This window comes from Montipora capricornis, chromosome 13 (genome assembly GCF_036669925.1).
Source record: "Montipora capricornis isolate CH-2021 chromosome 13, ASM3666992v2, whole genome shotgun sequence".
In the NCBI taxonomy this organism is placed as follows: domain Eukaryota; kingdom Metazoa; phylum Cnidaria; class Anthozoa; order Scleractinia; family Acroporidae; genus Montipora; species Montipora capricornis.
Window position 1 is genome coordinate 22,273,687 of NC_090895.1, and position 23,555 is coordinate 22,297,241.

A 23,555-nucleotide genomic window follows, 5' to 3' on the forward strand; every position below is an offset into this window, starting at 1 on the left:
CCGGATCTCAACTATCAATCTGCAACTAACTGGACTGTCTGCCAGTAGAATACCAGATGTAAATTCGGATTCACCACAAAGGCTCGTTCTACTTTATAGGAGAATCTTTGCTTACATATTATTTTTGGCCTCATTAGCATAAACTGACCGTTTTCCAATCAATCAGCCAAAAAATCATCACTCAATATTGAAATTCCATTCCATAATGAACCATCTCTGACAAACTGAACTATTTTTGAAACTTTGAGCACAACTTACCATTACAAGTAATACCCAAGTAATGGCGCTTTGATGAGTAGCATGATCACGGTACCCATTTCTGTAACATACCTAAAAATTGTGAAATTGTGTTTATTGGGGTGAAAATCACTTATTTTGGCTTATTTCACACCCAGACTTACATATCTTTCTAATTGTTCGGAAAATATTAATGTTTGGTCCGTTAAAACTGAATTTTTGATTTACCCATGACCCCTTGCAGGCGTGGTCTTTCATACAGATAGTCAATTTTGAGGCAAATAAAAAGTAAAAACAGAAAGCTTTCACTACATGGAGGATAGCATCCCCTCATTTAGTTCTATTGACACCCTAAACGCTGGCTTTCTGCTCCACTTTTTTGCTCCACTTTACAATTTGAGGTCAGAGCAGATGTCTCTCTCAATTTCCTGAAAATTGCCCCTAAAAAGACATTGTGGACTTCCCAATAATATCCATAGAGGAAAGGTTACCAAGCCTTGTGAAGCACATGGAAATCATGGCTTCTTTGGGAAGTAGATTTGTGATGTTCACTGGCACTCAAGACTAGGTTCAATATGGCCCGGCATGTCAAAAAAAACGTAGCGACTCAGTCAAAGGCTAATATTTTCGCGACCCTGAAAGCTACGATGACGAAACTGTGGAAATAGCTAGTGGAACTTGTGAGCATTCAGAAAATGCTTGGTTGGAACCCACTTACGCCTTGGTTGGAGCAGGAGCAACATTGAAAGAAGTGGTCTCGAAACATATTATTGCGTAATTGCGGAACAGAAAAAGCGTAGCGACTGTTTTGAGGAGTGATTTCTCCATTCGTAGTGGATCCTTCAAACTAATTTTTCTGTATGTTAAAGCACAAGGTATGAGCATTTAGTTGAGATGGTTTTGAAGCCACAGATATCAATTGAAGACTTGTTTCAAACTATAACCTAGTGACCGCCAGAATTCCAAAACACAGCGTTACAGTAAGGAAACTACGGAATTTTGAATCTTTTTAATGTGTTTTAATAAACTTGAACTGTTTTAATTTGGCTCATATGTAGTATTTACTGCGTGTTATCACTGGTTATTGTCCGTTAATCCACATAATTGTTCTCTCTTATGAAAAATGGTTTTGAAGACTTTCAATTTGAAAATTGTGTTACGCGTTACACTCAAAATTTGCCTATTTTTCTATCCTTTTCCTTTGTTTTCTCAAGAAAGGAAAGTCGCTTACCCTTTTTACACCCTGTATGCTAATCAACAAGGATAACCTTAGCATTCAGCAAAAATAGCTTCATTGAAGACGTTAAACTGAATAAATCAGGAAATGTTTCTGAGTCACCCCCAAGTGGGTACGGTGATTGTGCTACACATCTTTGCAAATTCGAAATTTTGCAGAGAATGTATATTAATGTAATATAATGAAAGAACAAAACCAGAACTAACCAATGAATGACTTTGAAGGACATGGCATGATTTCATTGGACTTCTAAACAAATTCCGAGCTTTAAACAAAGTGAATTTAGCCTACTGCAGACAACTAAACCCAATTTTGATACAGTCACAAAAAGTCCAAACATTAATTTTGCTGGGTACTTCCACCAATGAGGTAATGAAAGTATCAAGTTAGAATTGCAGCTTTTAATCTTCACTTCAGGCACCAGCTGTTCAAAAAATGGATAGTGCTATCCACTAGCCAAATCATTATCCAGTGGATAATGGACATTTATTTACCGAGTGGATTATAAGTCTTATGCATCCATCTTTTGAACTGGGGCTAGGAGCATAGCTGAGGGGACACTTTGTTTTTATTTCCACACAAGTGATCTTGAATAATAATAATTGGTGAAGAAGGCAAGGGGGCACTTCATGACACTGGTCTAAATATGGCATCCACAGCTATTACAAGTGTTTCTGGACATCAATTTCTGTAATTAAGGGCTGGGCAACTGTGCTCCTGTGAATAGAATGGCTTTAGAAGATCATTTCCTTGACATGACTTTTGTTACAGCTATCATGTGTAAATGCCCGGCCCGACCACCTCCTAAATGTTAATTTAACTTGTTCATTTTTAAAAACATTTGAAAACTTATGTGCTCACTACAAAGAAATGCTATAAACAATGCTATTGCCTCATTCTGAAGTGATCCCCACACCGAATCCTTTATATCACATTCTCCACTTGTGCTGAAGCTGATGAAAATATTTGTCCCTCCAATGACTGTGGCAAAAACAAATAAAGGTCTATTCCTCCTTTAGAATAAACAGGTAAATTTAATATTGAACAAGGATGCATTGGATACCAACTGGTACAGTAGTGATTAACCACAAGGAGATTGAGCCATGGAGACTTCATTATGGTCATACATGTATCTAGCAATCCTATTGCACCTGCTTGTACAGGTGTACAATGTACATGCAGGTGTAGTCGTGTTCCACCTCATTTCTATGTTATTGTGGATTGCCAGAAGTTGAAAATCCACTTACATTGTAACTTACTAAGAAGTGTGGTTTCTGAATGATTTCCCAGATAATTGCTTGCTGTACAGGTGTAGTTAGCACGTGGAGTCTGCACTTTAGAAATATCAAGGTACTCTTTATTACAGCCAATACTGGGAAGATCACAAGGATTCCAATGAATCCAGGGTGTTGGATTTCCTTCCACTTCGCACTTAAGTGATGCAGGCTGCTCTCGGCCAACAAATAATTTACTTTCAATGGTAATTACAGGAGGAACTGTCAAGAAAAAAAAGCAACAAGTGCACACTGTAATGATAAACTTAAAACTCTGCTTCTTTTGAAACCAAGATACGTGTACGGGATAATCATAATCATAATAACTATTAATTTCAATATGTCTTGAAGTTCATATTTAATTGACTTTACCAACATATGAACCTCACGTTGGCCAGATCTTAGAGTAATTTCTACAATAATTATGCATCTCAAAGACTGTCACTCACACAGAACATTTATGAAGACATCCTTTGTCAAAGAACGTCCAACACCATTACCAGCGGTACATCTGTAGTAACCTCCATACTGTGTACTGCTGATGTTAAAAGGCATAATGACTATAGTGCTATCAGAGAGTCTTGTCCAGGTTATTGTTGGTTTCGGTCTTCCATCCGCCGAACAGTTCAAAGACAATTCATCATATAATGATAGTACTTGGACACTTGAAGTTACAATGTTGCTTGGAGGATCTACAAAATGAAATTAGCGGAAAAAATGGAATGCTCTCATGGGATTCATTGAAGACAAGTATGCAGCACAACTGATGTCTTTAAAAACATAAAAGAGTTCTAAAGGCTACATTTGTACATAATTATATTCTAGATGCTCTTCCTCAAACAGTGTTCTCCCTAAGCTCCAGCAACTGGCAAAAATTGCCGTCTTGTGGCTTCGGAAGTGGCGGCTACTCACAGAGAACATTATTTTAAGAAGGATAATAAATCTGTCGTATTTGTTTCTCAAACATTTGTTCGATAAAAATAGTTGTTGACAGCCAGAAGATAAAAAATAAGATAATAACATACTAAAATCTTTGCGGCCATTTGTTTTGCACAATAATATTTCTGCCTGGTTTTTTGAAGCGGCATGTGATACATAGCTAGAAAATGATTGTGTTTCTTTTCCTGGGAGCAGGAATATTCTTGCAGCTACATATGGGCAATTAACGATCCATGGCCACAGTGTGAAAAACATGATCAGCGAGAAGCGAACATTAAATCAACAAACGCTGTTTGCTGCTTGGAACAAAAGCACCAAAGAGGGCACAGAAAAAGGTATCTGAACAATGCATAAATAGAAACATTGCTGCACAGTGCGTTTTTCAAGTTGTAGTTCAACTGCTTCAAAGATCTGTGAAATACGTCATTTGTGAAAGACAAGTACATTGTAAAAGCTATCCAAAATGTGGCTTTGCTTATGCTTAAAACAATGTATTTAATTGCAGAGTTTAGTAGTATCAGTAATGTAAATTTTTATTTCACAGAGGGAACAAAGAAAAATTACGACTTTCATACGTGTATACTAAGTGTAAAACATACAATGTAAAGCCTATCATGTGGGTAAATAAAGGTGCCATCCTCATGGCCAAAGTGCTTTCCCTGAAACTGAAATTCACATTTCAGCACCCCCAAACATTTAATTTTTCAAGGGGGAGGTACCGCCTGGAGCCCCCCTCCCATAGCTACCCAACAGGCCGCAGTGCCGCATGAAAGGTGCTCCGTGCCTTCAATCAAAACTACTGTACTGCTGCCCACTTGAATTATTTCTCCTTCTAGTACCATAAATTTTCTGGAGAACCCCATTTAATAATTATATTTGTCCTTACAATATTTCAAGGCGTTGACTTCTTTTATTGCACGGTTTCAAATTTGTTTTTTGTTGCATGACAATGAAAATGATCTACATGTAAACAATTGCACGCACTGCCCAATGCTGCTTATTATGACAATATTGTTCCTTTATTTGTTTTGCCATTCTATTCTTGCCTTGTTGCTTTCTATTTTTGTCATTCTAGTCGAACAAATCCTGAAAATGTTTCAGCTTTAACTTTTGTATTTTAATTAATGAAGTCACAGTGAGGAATTTAAGCTCTTAGTATGGGTAAATTTGGGCATCTCGCTCAATTTTCTTGTTCTTGCAAATCTTGAATCGGAGGGCTGTGAAGTAATTTTTTCCAATAAAAACATTTCTGAAAAATTAATTTTAAGACCACTAAAATCACCTCTCTTTGTTTTCTGCCATAATCTCCATGCAAAAAATGATTGACATATCATGTCAATCACATGTGATAGGATTGGTGTCAATGACAGTCTTCACACACAATCTGCTACCTTACCACGTGCCCAAACACTGATTGGCACAGTTTCAAGTCGGGGCCAGAGTTATTCAGCTGAACATGAACTGCATGTGAAATCTGCGAGCTTGATTTTCTAGGGGTTTATTTTGACGCCAAAATTGCAACTTCTCGGGCTTCCTGTCCCGATCAGTTTTAAGAAATTGCTTCCTGATTTCAAGACCAAGTTGCTCCTATGTTTTTTCTTTCAAGAAATGTTTGGCCTATATATTTGTTGTGATTAAAAGATTATTACCCTAAATTCACTATTTTATATTAGCTGAGCGTTTAATCACTGTTAGCATGCAGTTATCTTTTATTACTGATTTCCCTAGTTTATTTTACACATAATTTCATAATTAATTACAGAAAAATATCTATGTTATAATGGGCGGCATTACAAAAAAAACTCAAACTGGTTTGAAAAAAATTCCAACCAGAAACTAAATTAAACCACAACATAATTTTGTAATTATCAAAGTAGGTAATGTAGTTTAAATACAGGCTGAGGCAGTAGAGAAATATGATACACTCACCACGAACTGTCAAATTCATCGCCAACTCAGCAAGGACATTGCCACCACTGTCTTTAACATACCGAATCTTGTATTGTCCTTCATCATCTATCTTCACATCATTAATATGCAAAGTAACTGAGTCTGCCTTATGATTTTTATCAATCTCAATATGTGGAGATAATGGCTCTTGGTACATGTAGGAAAAAGGAGGGTCAACGATAGAAAAGAATTGTTTTGAAGCAATCTGATCATACATCAGCGATGAAGAATTGAACTTGAACCACTGAATCAAGAAAAAATTCTGACTGTTGGCCTGTTCATCAGTGGTGAGATCGTAATTCCATGTAAGCACCACATTATTTCCCTCTATTGCTTCTGTTGGATTGGCAGGCTGTCCTGTCCATGTCAGTGAGTCTGCAACATGGATTTCTCCAGTAAGTAAATAATTATTATACATGTATGCATAAAATATAATTATTAAATAAATAATAAACACACACACTATGCCTCTCTCATTTTGACCAAAGGCATCAAAAATACAGTAATTAAGTCAAGGAGCAAAAAAAAAATTATAACTAGGTTAAAAAGACATAAGATTACTTGTAGTTTTTATAAGTGAGCAAAACACTACAAACATTACAAACTCGCAGTGCGCCCTATAATAGCCCACAAATACCACCACTAAAGAAAATTTATCTGAACACAAAAAAAATCATGGTCCAAAAGAAGTTGTTCCTGGCATAAAAGAAGAATCTCTAGATTGAAATGTAAATTGCTTAAGCTGGGTGGCCATTAGTATCAAACAAAGTTGGATTCAACACTCCAACTTTGCTCAAGATCCAACATTGGTCGACCGTTTTGCTGTCTGTGTGCAAAAGATGATTAGCCCAACATTTTTGTGTTCCTTAGAGTGTTGGGTAGAATAACTTGCTTTTAATCAAACTACGCCCAACAATTCTGCTTGACGTAACAATCACGACAATGTTGCAGTGTTTTGCCACTCTTCCAAACAATGTTTGGGCTGCTAGCTTGAATCACAAATCGCTACCTTAATATTTTCAAGATGGTGGACGAGAACCAAGAGACTTGCGACTAAATCCAAGAATTGTTTCAAATATGGCACTAATGTTGCAACATCACATGAGTGACAGCTTCAACATTTTAATTTATGACAATAAAGTATTGTTTTGGTGAATTAAATATTAATATCAAAATATGATTTAAGAAGATCTACCATGTACATGTACACCTTGTCCTTTACTTTATTTAACCCATGTTATTAGCTTATGAAGCTTATTCAGCCGGATTGATTCCTTCATGCACTTCTTGTAAAAGGTGCCCTGGGGCTAAGCGCAGGAATCAATCTGTATGCTGGAAGAGATAACACTGCCAATCTCGCTGATGAGATCATATGCAAACATCACTGAAGCGTAGCCGTGGCTCCTCTCCCGCAATGGAGACTGGGGTCACCCAAGCCTGGAGGCAGAGCTGACAGTGGGAAAAATGTGAAAATTTGAATGTACATGTACATTCATTCACCTCTAAAACAGCTTGCTGTGCTTACATTTGAATTTCAAATGTGACTAAAATGCTACTGGTCTTGCCCAATCACATATATAAACTATGATTAAATTGTTATCCCTTGCATTTTTAGGTTTATCACGTAGAATCGCAGGAAAGACTTATACAACGCCATTTACATTAACATTTGGAAATATCTGCATTTGTTCCACAGATATTTAGTGTCAAAGTGAAGTGAAGTGATGCTATTAGTCTCTCCCCTCGGGGCTTTTCAGGACTAATTTACAATGCTTTATGGGGGACTTTAGCAAGACTGCTTATATACACAGTTTACAATCAATTTTTTTAGGAAGTGAAAGATGCCCCCGTCCTGAGTACGTTATTTTAAGACCCTGAGTGTTGGTCTGGCCAGAGTCGAACTCACAACCTCCCGCATGACAGCCCGATGCTCAACCAACTGAGCCACTGGTGCATAAAATATGCAAATGAGATGATTGATGATGTCATTTACTCAACGCAATATACCCTCAAGTATATGAAGAGAGCTATCTCACTCAATTTGCAGCAGAGACCATTGAAACTCGGCTTGCTAATAGTTCCACAACAATCACACCCACGGCTATTCCAGTCCCCTCCAACCTGATTCCAACATTTTTGGTGATCTTAAGCACAATGCCACAAACTCAGCCTAACATATCTACTGCATATGCTTGCAGGATCACGTAGATGAGGCACCCTTGGCAAATATCAAAATAAAATGTCAGGAAGGTCTGGAACAAAGTATGTTGCCATGGTAACAAAACTGGTTTGCTCAGGTTGTGGAGCACATCAACTTGAATATCTCTGGAACAAAAAGAGATATCTGAAAATAGTAAACATAGATCATACAACCCTCCTTGCAAAATTACAGGCATTTGGTGTTCCCTCTGCATCTCTGGATTGGTTCAAGAGCTACCTTTCGGAATGGCTGCAATGCATCAGGATCGGAGTTGAGACCTCAAGCTTGCAGGGTTTATCTCGCATTGAGTCCCACAGGGCTCAATCCTGGGACCCGCCTTGTTTACTATCTACCTCAACAACATTCCTTCTATACTGGATGTGTGTTCTCTAGAGTCATATGTTGATGATTCAAAGTTATACCTTTCGTTCCCAGTTGCTGAGGCTAGTGTAATATGGTACAACAGATCAACAAGGACTTAGAAAAAATCGAAAGCTGGTGCTGCTACAACAGCCTTCTTATAAACCCAGAGAAAACCAAGCTGCTGGTGTTGGGCACATGTCAGATGCTTCAGATGCTGCCCGCTGATTTTCATGGCACCCTCCTTGGAAGGAAGGTTACTCCATCTCCTTCAGCTCAGGACCTCGGCCTGCAGGTGGACAGTACTCTAAGCTATGATCAACATGTCTCCCAAAGTGTGTCCTCGTGCATAGGTAGCTTATGTCAGATTAATAGGGTAAAACATCTGTTTGATGCCAGGACATTAGAACGGGTTATAAATACTTTAGTGTTTAGCAAGCTATACTACTCCGGTGTGGTGTAACACTAAAAATATCTCAAAGCTGCTGAAAGTTCAGAATTTTGCTGGTAGAATCATTACTGGAAAGCGGAAATTTGATCATATAACATCAGTATTAAGAGATTTAAGGTGGCTCCCTTTGACCAGTTTTCTTATAAAGTAAATACTTGCGGTTTTAGCCTTTAAATGTGTTAAGGGGTTAGCCCCTACTTATTCACGACATGTGCTTGTGTTCAATTTGACCGCAATACCAGATATAAGAATAACCTGAATATCCCAACTTATAAGTCAGCTTCTGGGCAAGGCACATTTTTATACCACGCAACGAGTTTCTGGATTTCTCCTCCACGCGAAATAACAGAAAGTGATAGTTTACCAATATTTAAGAGACATTTAAAGGAATTTATCAATAGGTTTTTAATTAGCAATGCAATGCATTTTAATATTTATTAGAAATTTATATATATATGTTTTTTTTATTTTTTAGATCCTTAATTTTAATGTATTTTCTATTGAAATTAGTTTTTTAAAAACCATTTGTGGAAAAACTAATAAATCGTATCTTATCTTACAGTATCTTATCTTACTGCTACCAAACAGCAGTATGCACAAATCGAGAAGGAATGCCTCCCCATCGTGGAAGCCGTTAACCCCCACGTTTCCTATCTAAGCCATTTTAAGACATCAACATGTAGTCTGTATGAGTAGAAGAATGCTGTTGAATGCCTTCGACAAATCCAGAAGTACCACCAGTGTGACTTTCTTGGCATCCATAGCCTCCAGTGCTTTGTCCGTGATCATGACGTTAAGGGTTTCACACGATTGAAGCTTCTTATTACCACTTTGGTGTTGGCTGAGGCGCTTTTTCTTGGTCATATATGTCATTAATTGATTAAGGGCAACACGCTCACAAATCTTTGACGCCGCAGGAAGTAACGAGACCAGTTGGTTGTTGTTTGGTATCTCGTGATCTCCATCTTTTGGAAGTGGAATGACTTTTCAGATATTTTCCACGCTGTAGGAAAAACTGATGACAATAAGGATCGATTCACAATGTCCGTCAGCACAAGCAGAATGCTAGGGAGCGCATCTTTAATCACGGACATGGTTACTTTGTCAAACCCCGGGGCTTTGTTGGACAAAAATGACATGACGGCTCTACGAATCTCGTGACTTGAAACAGCGCAAAAATTAAACTTCTCTGCGTCCGGAATACACTGTCCACTAGTAACAATCAAGGCTTTAGATGCCTGTGATGCTTTGGCGCCAACAGACACAAAAAACGCATTAAACTCCTCTGCGACCTCCTTAACTTCCCTCATATATACTTGCTGCGTAGTTTCCTTTTGCGGGAAACAGTTCCTTATCAATTTCCAATGAGAACTAGTATTCCGACCTCCTTTAATCTCTTTATTTATGTATTCTTGTTCCGCCTTTCATAACCTGATCTTAACCACTTGTCTGGAGTCATGATACAGTCCCCAGTCCACAGGTAGCCCGGTGCAACAAGCGCACTTCAATAATCTATCTCTATCTAGCATCAACTCCTTGATTTCCACGTTGACAAATGGCACGGCCATCTAACACCTCAAGAAATTGCTTCTTAAATTGATCAACCATATCACTCGCGTCATCGTCAAGGGCAACCTCATCCCATGGCACATGCTCGAGATCAGAGACAAAATGCTGGCTGTCATAGTTCTCGTAAGATCTAACTTTCACATAGCTAGGAGAGGGTTTTGAGATTTTCAGCTTTAAAAAGGCATACACCAGATAATGGTCAGTGATGTGAGATTTCAGTACACCACTCCTTTCCACAAGGTCGATACTGGAGGTCATAATCACGTCAATAAGGGTGGACGAAGTTACAGTCACTTGAGTCGGCTCCTTGATCAACTGCAACAGGTTCACGCTGTCGCGCAGGTCTTGTGAAGCTACAGCTTCCGGGGAACGCGGTTTCAACATATCACAGTTCAGGTCAGCAGTGAGGGTCTTGCAGCTGTATCAAGCAACAGGTTGCAAGAAACTATCACCGAAGCTGTTGCCTGGCAAGATGTCAGTGGGCCAGAGGAGAGCAGCTCCCACACCATAGTCAGAGGCATCAACTTAAAGGACTACTGGGGCGTCCACATTGTAGGTAGTTTAATTATTATTATTGGCTCATCCTCAGCATAAAGACCTGTGAAACTCACATATGACATAACACAAAGGAAAATAAGAGAGCAAAAAAGGATCAAACAATAGCCTAACCCTACCACGAGCTAACAAACAAAGAAAAAGTCTCACAGGTTTTTATACCGAGGTAAACCCTAATTATTATAGCAGTGCAGGAACACCTTCAGTAAACGTACCCCCGAATTATTTAACCAGAATTACTATATGAGGCAATGTCTCACTCTTTGCAATAGAGTCCTTAGGCAGAACAATGTATTAACCGTTCTGTAAACATCATGTCCTCTGAATCATTCCCAAACTTAATATTAAACTGCAAGTCATTGTGAATATTGCCACAGACCTTGACTCCGCAACAAAATAAAAAGTAAAGCTATTAAAACTTGCCTATTTCTGGGCAAACTAAGAGGATTCCAATCAGATTACTGAAAAGGGCTGAATACATGCTTGCCGATCTCAAAAGTCCGATGCCACAAAGTAATGTACTCTTTCGCTCGAACAATTTACAGCCGTCGAGTGGCATGGGACCGAAAAAGATAAAGTCCTTCCCAGGTCTTTTTCCCCTCAACTTTCATCCTATGGTGTCGGGTCGACTACGTGTAGCCGTAGGTACGGCTACACGTAGGCTACCATCAGTCATGTAATAAATAGGTTGGCTTATTGCCCACACTATGAAGGGTGACTCCTAGTATAGTTATTGCTGTTTTAGGAGTAAACTCATTAAAGACCTTAAAGACGTTGGACAAATTTTTTTTGAACTTGTCTCATGTTTTTGGGCAAAAGTGCAATCCAATTGGTCACTTTGTATGTCATTGGCCTCTGGTGCAATTGAATATGGTGGGTTACATGGTTTCTGGCTAAAGTTCATTCTCTCGGTTTTCAATGAGCAGGGACGTATACAATACATGGGCCCCAAGTCCATGGACCACCCTTGTGGACCCCTGATTTTGTAAAGTTACCAGCAGAGAAATCTTCGGACGAAAGAGAGAGACTACCTTTTCCGCAAAAAAACAAAAACATCCGATTATGACATCAAGTTAGTTTCTTGAGATTTGTCATTGAGCTCGGGCTCGGGCTCCTGCTCTCATTCTTAACAGGAATACAGGGCTGTTGTTCGCTTATAGTTAAGGGCTACTGATTCAAGCAATTAGGGAGCTTACGAAACGAGGACGACGACGGCTCCGAGGACTTCATTTAAAAATACGAGTTCGCGTTATTTATATCACTGCGAAACTATTTCATGTCGTTTCGAGTTAAAGATGTGTAGTAACTGGTGAGGAATTAAACTGGTATGAGTGGGTTGGAAGCATTGTAGAGACAGAACTGAAAATTCATCGTCATGTGCTAACGTCCTCCACAGAACCATGAATTTGGTCATTTCACGTCGTAATTTTGGAGATAACGCCAAAAAAATATAACAAATGTAAAACGCAAGTGCAGAGCGTGCAGAACCATTGTTTTTGCTCACTAAACGAATTGTTTTGTAGCGACGTCGTTGCCGTCGGCGTCGTCGTTTCGTAAGCTCCCTATTGTCTCTTATAGACACCTTTATAACATCGATTTCAAATCAGTGGTGGCTCCAAAGAGATTCGTCTGTAACCCGCACTTCAAATATACATTCATATGATTTAATTCATCGAGTCCTTCACCGGAACAAACGAGCCCAACTAATTGAAGAGCGCACCCAACCGTCCTCACATCGCAGGGGTCCATGATGGGTACCACCTGAATTTTTCAGGTGTCTATGAGAGACAATTGACGAAATTGTCCAGATAAGTGTGAGGATCACTTCTCTCTCTCTCTCTATTAAAGATTTTTCTGCTTTTAACATCACAAAATGAGGGGTGGTCCAGAGGGGTGATCCACGGACCGGGTCCATGAAGAGGTCCTAGGACCGGGTCCACTGGGGTGGTCCATGGACCTGGGGTCCATGTTTTGTATACGTCCGATGAGCAGTCCTTAAAAGTTTTCGGGCTTGAAGTAATTCATGGCGCTGTTTGGCTTGTTTATGGGCCAACTACGTACTTCATTTCATTTGAACGATTCACATGTATGTTTTCGGCCTGGTCAGGCACAGGCGCCCCAAGCTCAGGTGAGCATGGCCGACAAAAATATAAGGATTTGTATGAGAATCCCGATAAAAAGCTTAAGAAGATAATTAAATGAAAAAATCTCAATTCCTTCCTTCCTGTGTGGTTATTTTCCAGATCCGACGAAATTGGAGCCATTTCTCAATTTCGTGGTTGTCAACGGTTATAATAAAGTCCCAAGGCTGGAGACTAAATTCTCAGTTGCCGCCAATTTGAGTCAAATATTCCTGAATAAAATATTCCCACGGTCACAATTTCACATCCGAATCAATTGACAAAGATTGAACTTTCATTTCAACCCACCGTCAACGCAATAGCAGTCATGCGAGCAACGTCAGGCGGTGAATATTGCAACAAAACAGCATTCAAAGGCGGTGCTTTAGCACAGAAGTGGCCACCGCTTCGACCGTTGATAACAAACTGACCCTTACCTGGGTGGCGGACCGTAGTTTGTCAACCGCAAAATCTCTTTATTTCCCTCGGTCTACTGGCATGACTGCATTCACTCAGTTGTCCAATCACAGTCACGCCTCCTTCGTATTGACAACGTTCAAACACATTTGCGAAGCCGGAAAGCATTGACAGATGCGAGAATGAAAGCCGTAGTAAACAATTGCAAACTTTTGCGCATTCATGCCGCTTTTATTAGTTAATAGGATTCTGTACGTAGTAGGCTGTTCGCAATCGTAACTGTATTTATCAAGCCTTCAAGGAATTAATATTAATTATGCAAATAAAATTGTTCCCGTAGTTTATCAAGCGCAAATGTCATGTTCCCGTAGTTTATCAAGCGCAAATGTCATTCAACCGCGCGGCTGTAAATTGTTCGTGCAAATTCCACCCAACTTTGAAAGCGAAAGAGTACATGTATTACTTTGTGGCATCGGACTTTTGAGATCGGCAAGCATGTATTAAGCCCTTTTCAGTATTCTGATTGGAATCCTCTTAGTTTGCCCAGAAACAGGCAAGTTTTGAGAGCTTTACTCTTTATATTTTGTTGCGGAGTCAAGGTCTGTGGCAATATTCAGCGATACAACCTCGCCATTTTGAAAATCGCAGAGGAGAAGGCCCTGGGGGATGAGGTTGGGTCTTGACTTATCAGCGTGACATTCCTTTAGAGGAAGGTAATTCAAGTATGAGAATGGGATGACGTCCATGGAGTCCCCTTTTTGTCAGCGGTATTCTTGCTTAGATTGGGGGGAATTTCATATACAGTATGGTACATCCACGACGTTGAGGAGGTAGAGATGTCCGCATACCTTGCAAATACAAAACTAGACGCTCAGTGAGCGTAGACTGGGTTGTCTTTGCTATGTGTTACACAAAAATAGAAGGCATTGAGTTGCGTGGTATCGAAATGTAGCGTTCCAGGTTTTTTTGAAGTTGGGGGAGGGAGGGGAGGGGGTGATGTAGACCATTTCAGGGGTCGCCCAGACGTCATGCCAGCAATGGCTCACACGTTCACACGTTGAATTGTTTTGTAATGTCGTGTCTCGTTTTGAGGTCTTTTACTTTTTTAAGCTTTGGTAATAAATTCAGTTCAAAGATAACGAAACACGCTCTTGAGTGAAACTCACTCGTTTCTTCTTTAAAGGCGCTATGTCACTCAAAATGATATAATTCCATGATTTGGGTGCAGCGATGGCACAGTGATGAGAGCACTCGCCTCCCACCAATGTTCCTCGAGTTCGATTCCCAGACTCGGCGTCATATGTGGGTTGAGTTTGTTGGTTCTCTTCTCTGCACCGAGAGGTTTTTCTCCGGGTACTCCGCTTTTCCCATCTCCTGAAAATCTGCCTTGATTTGCGTTAATTCTTAATTTCAGTTTACATTGTCCTCAATTAGTGCTCCAGCGCTAGAACGACTAGACACTTAATAAGTTGCTTTCCTTTCCTTTTTTTTCCCAAAATGCCCAAAACGTAGAACGAAGCATTGCAATAACCACTTAAAACTGTTGAACAACATAAAAGAAATACTGCAAAAGGAAAGAGAAGCATTAAGGGACAAATATACAAGACTGAAAAGGATTATATTTAGGTAATCTTGAAAAAAGTCGGCCCGACGTTCTTCAAAATTACGACAAATCGCCTCAATAAATAATCCTTTTTCTCAGAATCATTTTGTTTGGGATGTAACGATAATTTTATCCGTAAGGCAATTCCACATTAGCATTTTCGAGTTTTAAACTCGTGATTAACTAAAGATTTTCCCGAAACACCCTAAAAAAACGTGACTTAGCCCCTTTAAGTGAAATAGTCTGCAAAAAAAATTAACTGCACACTACTCTTACGGACGTTTTCCTGCATGTCATGCATGTCTGGAGTTGCACTAAGCAAACGTTTATGCCACACACTAAGGAAGGACTGAACATGTTGTTTCCGCTTCATAATTTCTCTTCTTTTCAGTGTAATCTGATAACAGGTCAAGTCTTTTTTTTGGTTTACATTTGCACCAAATGGTATCACAAAAGCCGGGAGTGACGGTGTAGCACTTTTATTTCGCGGGGTTTAATTTTTGCGGATTTTGCGGATGTACTTGATCCGCAAAAATAAGTTCCAGCAGAAAAAAACACCAGCAAAATTACAAAACCGTAAAAATTTACTCCCGTTAATACAACTAAAAATGGCTTTTAATCCACATAGAGTGGGGTCAAAGAGATCATTCATTTTGATATTTGCATTGAGAAAAAAGCAATTGGGGCTTGCTACAAACAAAACGAAGCAATAAAAGGTTAAGAGACTATTCCTGTTTCTGAGGCATAAGAAACGAACTCAAAGCAGTCAATCAAAAGGTCACGTTAACCATTTTTGTGTCAAGAGAGCAATTACAATCAGTCAAGAGAGCAATTACATTAGCTATTGGCGAAAGTGTGATGACATTTTCCGAGTTGCAGACGGTTTGCTTTGAGGCTGCTAACTTGATAAACGAAAGACCGACAAGTAGACACCCAACCTCACCGGATGACAAATCATACCGATGCCCCAATGATCTCTTGCTTGGACGTTCAACGTCATGGGTACCAAGCGGACCATTCATACAAACAGATAATCCACGTCGCAGATACGAATTCATCCAAAAAATTGTCGATAATTTCTGGAGAAGATGGACTAGAGACTACTTTCCAAGTCTCATTATACGACAAAAATGGCACACAACAAAAAGAAATCTTAAAAAAGGGGATATCGTCCTTATTCAAGATTCAAACCAGATCAGGGCCAATGGAAGCTCGGAAAAGTTTCGGAAGTGTTTCCAGGAGAAGACGGTTTAGTTAGAAAAGTACACGTAGCATACAAGAACCCTAAACCAGGGGAAGCAGCTCATATGTATAATGGAAGAGGATACATTACAGTCGAACGATCAGTTAACAGACTGGTACTACTTCTACCAGTTGACGAAAAGAAGCAACAATCTTCCTGAACACATGATATAATTTAATTAACCCTTAACAATCTTATGACTGATCTCTTATGGATAATCAAACTCTGTAACTAACATTTTTGGCGGGGGGAGTGTTTCACTCTAGATTAATTAATTACGTGTGAAAGCACAACAATCGTTAATAAGCTACAATTGAACAATCATAAAACGAAACTTTGACTAATTGATTGTACATCAGACACAAAGAACGTTGAGGACACCCATCGGGTAAATATTTCCTTTCTATGAGATTGTAATTTAGTACAATCCTTACTCATCATGATTGCTGTATTTTCGTTATAGATTTCGAACGCATATGTGTATTAACGGATATTAAAGAACACAGTTTGAAACCGTTGGTTGCAGCAATATATTTGTTATTTACAACAAAACAATAGTTTTTATATAAAACTCTGAATTTCGAATTCTCAGCGAAATATTAAATCGATCGTAAAAACACTAAAATTCCTGGGAAAGGACACGATGTACTGTCATAAGGAAGAAGTTAATCACGTGCTAGGTAACCACAAAGGTGCAAGTGATCACCTTATGTCAAAGTTCTTTTTTATAATGAATGAGGAATGTGATATCGTTCGTAGGCTTTACCTCGGTGTAAGAACCCACAACTGACGTCACTCCCACTCGGTTATAGTTGAGTATTAGGTTACTAGTGATGTTCCTATCGATCGTTGGACCGACGGTCGATGGATCTTTGGGCTCGATGGTTCGCTGGTTCGATGGATGCGTGGAAAGTTCGATAGATCGTTGGTTCTATGGTTCGCTGGTTCGATGGATGCTTGGAAAGTTTGATAGATCGTTGGTTCGATGGTTCGTTGGATCTACAGACACATATCCAGCGAACCAGCGAACCAACGATCTATCGAACTTTCCACGCATCCATCTAGTCCATCGAACCATCGAACCAAAGATCCATCGACCGTCGGTCCAACAATCGATAGGAACATCACTAGTAACCCAATAAACAACTCTAACCCCCATAAGTTATATAGTGGGAGTGACGTCAGTTGTGGGTTCTTACACCGAGGTAAAGCCCAAAATCAAATCAAAGAGCGCTGCATACGAAAGACTAACACGCCGAAGACGAGAAAAATGCCTTCCAACTGCCTCAGCAGGCGATTGCAAATCATCGATCACTTTTCCATCTTCAATGTATACCCGCAGATAAAATATTCTTTTGAATTTTAAGCTTAAGAACCAGGCATCAAGGGCTAATTTGAATAAAAACACAAGAATATTTAATACTCTAACCCCCAAATTGGTCAAATTAAATACTTTATCAATATGACGAGGTATTTAGATGTACATACCTTTTCCAGCTCTCCGATTGCTACAGTTCGATGCAGTTTACGAATTGAACGCCATCTTGAAGGTTCGTAGGTATTTCGTGTATCCCTTATTATTGTGTATTCTTAGACAAACAATCATACAAACCGTATACCCATGCATACCATTCAGGCCCGTGTATGCCCATTTGGAATGGAATGAAAAACTTTATTTTACCAGGTAACAAATGGGTATATACAGGTAAACACGGGTCTTTATGGGTATACAGGTTTGTATGAATATTGTCTGAATACATAATTAATGTTCCCAACCAATGACAACAAGTGTAACAGACAACAGTTTGTGGTGTAATGGGGTAGGGGATGAAGCACTCCATTAGCAGGTCATGAAAAGGCAGGTTAACTAAGTTTCCCGGCAAAGAGAGGTCGCGATCCTCTCCAAGGGGTTAGAATCCCCAAGGCCAAAACAACAAGTTGGCAATACGAGGTTACAATCCTAGCCCAGGGGTTACAACCTCCAAGGCCACAATCCTCTCCAGAGGGTTACAATACCTCACATGAGAGGTCCTCACCAATCTAGGATTGCGCCTTCTGGTTTCTATGGTAACCGTGCACGACCAGAAGGCACACAACCCTAGTACAGTGAGTCTATGGGACAAAGGGTGACCCGCATGGGAACACTTCACTCCCACCCGAATTTTATTTCACAATATTGACTAAATCATTATTTGACAAAGCGCGAAGGGGGGTTTAACCCCTCATATTAGAAAAGAGTGTCATTGACAAGCAAACATTGCACGAGTCCATGTTAAAATAGGCCTTTAACGCTAACCAATCCACAGATAGTGAACAACTAGCTAATTCCCCATGACATCATAGATTTTTATACATACAAAAAACCGCCTAAAAGGTCTCCAAGAACAAGAAAAATAGCTACTTTTCAAAAAGTGCCGAAAATTGCGATTTTCAGAGAATTTGGACAGGGGAGACCCTTACAAAATGGCCGAAAATAGCTGATTTTTTTAGGAAAATTTCCAAAGGTTAAAAAATTAGAAAATACAAGTCGCCTTATAGCCCAACTTGTATGTATCGAAAGCTTAACTATCATAGATTAGTTCTATGCAAAAAAACACATCAAAAAAGACCAAGAATAAGAGAAATAGCAAATTTTTCAAAATTTCGAAAACTGCAGTCTTGCGAGAGTTTGCAAAGGTGAGATCAAGAAAAAAATCTTCGAAAATAGCTGATTTCTCAGGCACCTTCCAAAAGGCAAGAAAAACTAAAAAAGAGAAGTCGCCAAATGGCGCAGTTGGCATATATCGAAATCGTCACTATTACAGATTTTTCTATCCAGAACACCGCATTAAAAGCCTTAGATACGACTTCTGCTTTTCCAAAAGTGTCCAAATTGGCTATTTTCCGAGACTTTGCATGGGGAGAACCAAGGCAAAATCTTCGAAAACGCCTTGGATTTTCCCAAAGAAACGCACCCTAAGTTGAATTAAAAGAACATGCAAATCCTTGCATTGGGAAATCACGATATTCATGCACCCAAATCTTCCACGTTGGCGTACAGCTGTGTATTGTCATAAATGTCCATGTTGATTAACCTCTGTAAACCAAAAGAAACAACAACAATCATAAGCAGAGCACAAATTCTTGGTTTTTCTTATGACATCAAAGAGGCTATGTTGATGTCCAACAAAAAATGGGCTGCCTTGTTGGTTTCCTTGAGTTAAACTCCTTTATTTTTTTGTTTTCTTTTGTTTAGGTTGAAAAAAGATGATAGTTGATAATGGCATGAGACCCAAGACAAAACGTTTCTAATCGATTTATTGATTGCAAATGAGATGGGATGCGGTACGGATAATATCATCTTTTAAATGACCCGTCAACAATGTTGTGGTACCATATAAAACAACAATTTTCGCTTAAGAAGACAGACACCTTATTATGATGTAGTACTTAAGGTGTCAAAAGCAACAGAAAACCCATCTTAAAACCATATATTTTGCACGATAACGCTTAGATCTAAAAAACGAACTCAGTAACTCCAATTTTTTTTGCTGTAAATTGATCGGCAGGCTAAAGTAAAACTCTTTGCAAATTAAATAAACAAAAACAAAACAATCTGGAGTGGATTCAGAACTACCTGAAATATCCCAGTTGCGAAGATAGCTCTGAATTGAATTTTTTTTTTTTTAACTTTGCAAAGAGTTTCTATGTAGTCTACGAATTGCTCTCCAGTAACAGAAAAATGGGGCTCACCAAGTGCGTTTCTGAGATCACCATTAAAGGGCAAAATCTAGGGGTTTTGATGAGTTGCATGTTGCTATGGTAACTTATAAAGTGACTCTATTAAGTGCATTTTGTTAAGCGATAGTTGCTTTTTTCATGAAACTATAACATAGATGCTTTGGTTATATAGCGCTACAGAGTCAGTCCTTAGAATAGTGCAGTTCCTTGAATGTATTGGAACTGGTTTGAGCCTCCTAAAGATGATAATATGTGAACAAACGGATCAGAAAATTTGAGTTACTATTTTAATGCTTAGTGCTCGGCTTAGATGCGCACCTTATGTTGATTTTCCATCTTTTTCAGCTTGTCTTTCAAATTAAGGAATGTTGGTCTGGCATTGGGGTCTTCCAACCAGCAAGACATCATTATTTTGTACCTGCAAGGAATAGGACAGAGATTTTGACAAAACATGTCATCTATGAAGGAACAATGTATTAAAAGACATACAATTGAACTGCAGGAATGAACCAAAGTTAAGTCTTGAGATCATCACACTACTACGCTGGGATACTACGCTCCGTATCCCGGCCACAACCACGCACGGCCTTAGGTTTTGTTTCCAAATTTCCTGCAGTATTTCCATGGCCATACTCAACAGAGCATTCCGTGTCTCCCACATTTCCTGTTACTGAATGAACATTCAAGAGGAAACCGCCGAGATCTAACCTCGCCTCTGCCATGTTGAATTCGGAAATAACATTCAAGGCCGCGCGCGCTTGTGGGATACGGCGTTAAAATTTTTCTCCCCAGTTCTCCGAATTACGTCACCAGATCACCTGGCAGATGGCTTGAGAGCTCAATTGATAGAGCACTGCATCAGTATCGCAGAGGTCATGGGTTCGAATCCCGTTCAAGATCAATCTTTTAGGCCTTCCTTTCGTTACTACTACAGTAGCGCGCATTGCTGAAATGATCTTAAAACTGAACTCGTTTCATCTATATTGTTATGACCGTTTGTTCTTTTTCACCGATAGGAAGCTCGCTCACCTTTTTCATGGTGATCTCCTTCGAATGTGAGTGGCCAAAGGATACGTAATATGTCAAAAACGAGTGCGAGTGTTTCACCAGGGGTTACAAACACTGAAAAACAGATGAAAGCACGACGCCGTAGGCGGAGTACTTTTAATGTTTCGAGGTATTTGGAACCCCGGATGAAACAAGAAGCACGAGTTTTTGAATGACTTCTCAACCTTATGAGTGTAATGTGCTGATCTTTTCTTTTATCAGACAAGTGATAGTAATTTGTAAAGGAAATGAATATTCAATATTTGGGTGGGTTTAAAAGGTAGAACGTTCGAATAAATTTACATAATAGGGCGTGATGGAGAGCGAGTCAGAATCACGTCGTTTTCGCCTGCCAAAATCGTCTTCCCAATAAGTGCTTCTGTTAACGAGGCCGTTCCAGTTTCAACTAAATATAAAAAGAAATTGGGCTGCTAAGACTTTCGTGGAATGGCTGAGGTTACTGATAGAAGAGAGTTTTAGAATGCAGTGGACTGACTCTTCACAAGAAAGGTTCAAGCCATTGTTGACATGGATGCTCTTTCGCTGAACTATTAGGTATCCAAATTCGTTTTAATCCTCTAGACGCTAACGATGAAAGGTACTACAAAAGTTGTATCTTGAATATTCGGGAAATTCAAAATGCATTGGGTTCTGGTAGATGATTTGTTTCTTTTTCCCCGAAGGTTTATTAGTATAAACGTTGATTAAAACTCAAGCGTCTCGACCAGTGTTTTGATCATTTTTTGAACTAACTCAGACGTTACTTGTTCTGTAGTTTTATTGGGTATCAAGATACATATGCACCTGACTACAATGGGGCACTCAGTTTGGCTAAAAACTTTATGATTTATTAACGAGTTTGAGAAGGTTTTATCAGAACCAATTAAAGGCTGCTGTTATCATCCTATCTGCATGATAACGGTTTGTTATGCAGCAATCAAGGGTTATAGTTACAATTCATTGTCCACGTGTTGTGGTTTGGGCATCCTGTATCCTTCTTGAAGCAAATTTGCAATTTTTCTGCCATCCATCCGAGGATAGGGTGATCCACCTCAAAAGAAAAGACCATTTTGCATTTGTCATGTTGAACATTCTGAAAATTAGATATACCATCTGCTCTCCATTATTGAGAACTTTTCTGTGATATTCAATCATCGGTTTAAATTTTATACTGTAAATTAGATAAAAATCATCTCTCCATAAAAACTATATAGTTTTCTCAATTTTAAATGCCATCCGTGAGGTAGATGGCCGCAATTTAACAATGACCTTAGTGATAGGCTTACCTATGGTGAAAATTTCGTAAAGAAGAACTCCAAAGCTCCATCTATAAAAATGATAAACAAGACTGAACAAGATATTTAATGTGCTAGCATCAATCACTTCATCAACCTTGTCTTTCTTCTTTTTTGCTCTTCTTAGGATTCTGAAGGGTACAGGCATTGTTTTATAAAACATAGAATTTGACAAGTTAAGGTCTCGTCATAGGTTCTAATATCAGTATTTATGCTACTTAGGAATTTTATGGAATATCATTTTAATGCACCTTGAAGATGGTGTAAATTTAAGAAAATATTCTATCCTTTGAACATTTTATGTACTGTCATGACCTCGAGCCAATATTCAAGAGCACGCCTTATCACGCTCAGTTAGTAAGAGGTGAGTTATGCACGGTAAAATAGAATAAATTGTTTTAAAAAAATGCTTCATTTCCTCTATATGAGGTCGTTTGTGTGCATTTTTGAGCAGCAAGCCACAAAATTACTGCAATAAAAATTTTGAACATGCGCCAGTAAGTATATAAATGACGCGGTGGTGTTAAGCGATGGTGTGAGTGCGAGAACTTACACATCACTCTTGGTTGTGTAAGTTCCATACATAAGAGCTTCGTATGCCGTCCATTTTACAGGAAGGCGGCCCTAGCGTTTGTAGAAAAAGAAATCATCTCAAATATTAATCGTCATTCATAAAGATACAGTCCTCATGCTGAAAGAAGAAAAAAACATATTAGCATTTTTTGCTTACTTTTCCTCTTTTTCCTAACAATCTGTCTCTGGGTTTTCAAGTCCTTAAATTATTTGCTTTATCATCGCCGCCATTTTGGTGCCAATAGAGTTTTGGTAAGTTTTTTTTTTTCATTTACACCACCAGCTTGGGAGGGATATCAATTTTGGTAACGTGCAGACCCGTCCACATCAAAAGCAGGACTGCACATGTGAAACCCGACATTCCTTCATTCCACCAACAAAGAACAAGTTTACTTGGACAATAATCAATTGAATATTATAATTTAAGGTATTTCAGGAAAAAAAAAATAGGAAGCTCTTAGAAAGTCAGGTATTCTCGACCTTTCCTTACAGTTCTTAAGTAGAATAAGATGAAGCTTTTTTCAATCTCCCACCTCTGCAGACCATTCATCCAATGTTTTAACTTTTTAAAAGAGTGTTACCTAACATGCAAGTTTTTCATTTTGTTGAATTGCAAAGCACACGGTTTGAAAGCTACAAACACAGGCCATTTTTACATTACTCGCTTATGAACATGTTTACTTTTTCTAGATTGAATATGGTAAAGGAACGCAAGTTTCCTTTTGCGATGCAGTCTGTGCTCTGCTCTCTTGGTAATTGCTCACT

The 23,555-nt window shown here is 39.0% G+C and overlaps 2 protein-coding genes across 4 annotated transcripts in view; both read right to left on the reverse strand.

Annotated features, from left to right (window-relative positions):
- Nucleotides 1-172: 172 nt before the first annotated feature.
- Nucleotides 173-11,313, reverse strand: LOC138030112 (limbic system-associated membrane protein-like). Its single transcript, XM_068877992.1, has 6 exons — nucleotides 11,196-11,313; nucleotides 5,617-6,012; nucleotides 3,198-3,440; nucleotides 2,734-2,970; nucleotides 2,367-2,455; nucleotides 173-330 (listed from the first exon to the last, which is right to left on the reverse strand). Exons 1-6 carry the CDS (start codon nucleotides 11,251-11,253, stop codon nucleotides 178-180), a joined length of 1,176 nt encoding a protein of 391 aa, XP_068734093.1. The 5' UTR covers nucleotides 11,254-11,313; the 3' UTR covers nucleotides 173-177.
- Nucleotides 11,314-17,959: 6,646 nt separating this feature from the next.
- LOC138030102 (proto-oncogene tyrosine-protein kinase receptor Ret-like) overlaps nucleotides 17,960-23,555 on the reverse strand; it is a 428,681-nt gene continuing 423,085 nt past the window's right edge. For all 3 annotated transcript variants that reach the window (XM_068877975.1, XM_068877974.1, XM_068877973.1), the window contains 5 exons: nucleotides 22,771-22,841; nucleotides 22,209-22,249; nucleotides 21,877-21,973; nucleotides 20,194-20,293; nucleotides 17,960-19,231 (listed from right to left, as the gene is read on the reverse strand). In XM_068877975.1, coding sequence (XP_068734076.1) covers nucleotides 19,163-19,231; nucleotides 20,194-20,293; nucleotides 21,877-21,973; nucleotides 22,209-22,249; nucleotides 22,771-22,841 — 378 coding nt within the window. In that variant the 3' untranslated portion in view covers nucleotides 17,960-19,162. The remainder of the gene's footprint in view (nucleotides 19,232-20,193; nucleotides 20,294-21,876; nucleotides 21,974-22,208; nucleotides 22,250-22,770; nucleotides 22,842-23,555) is intronic.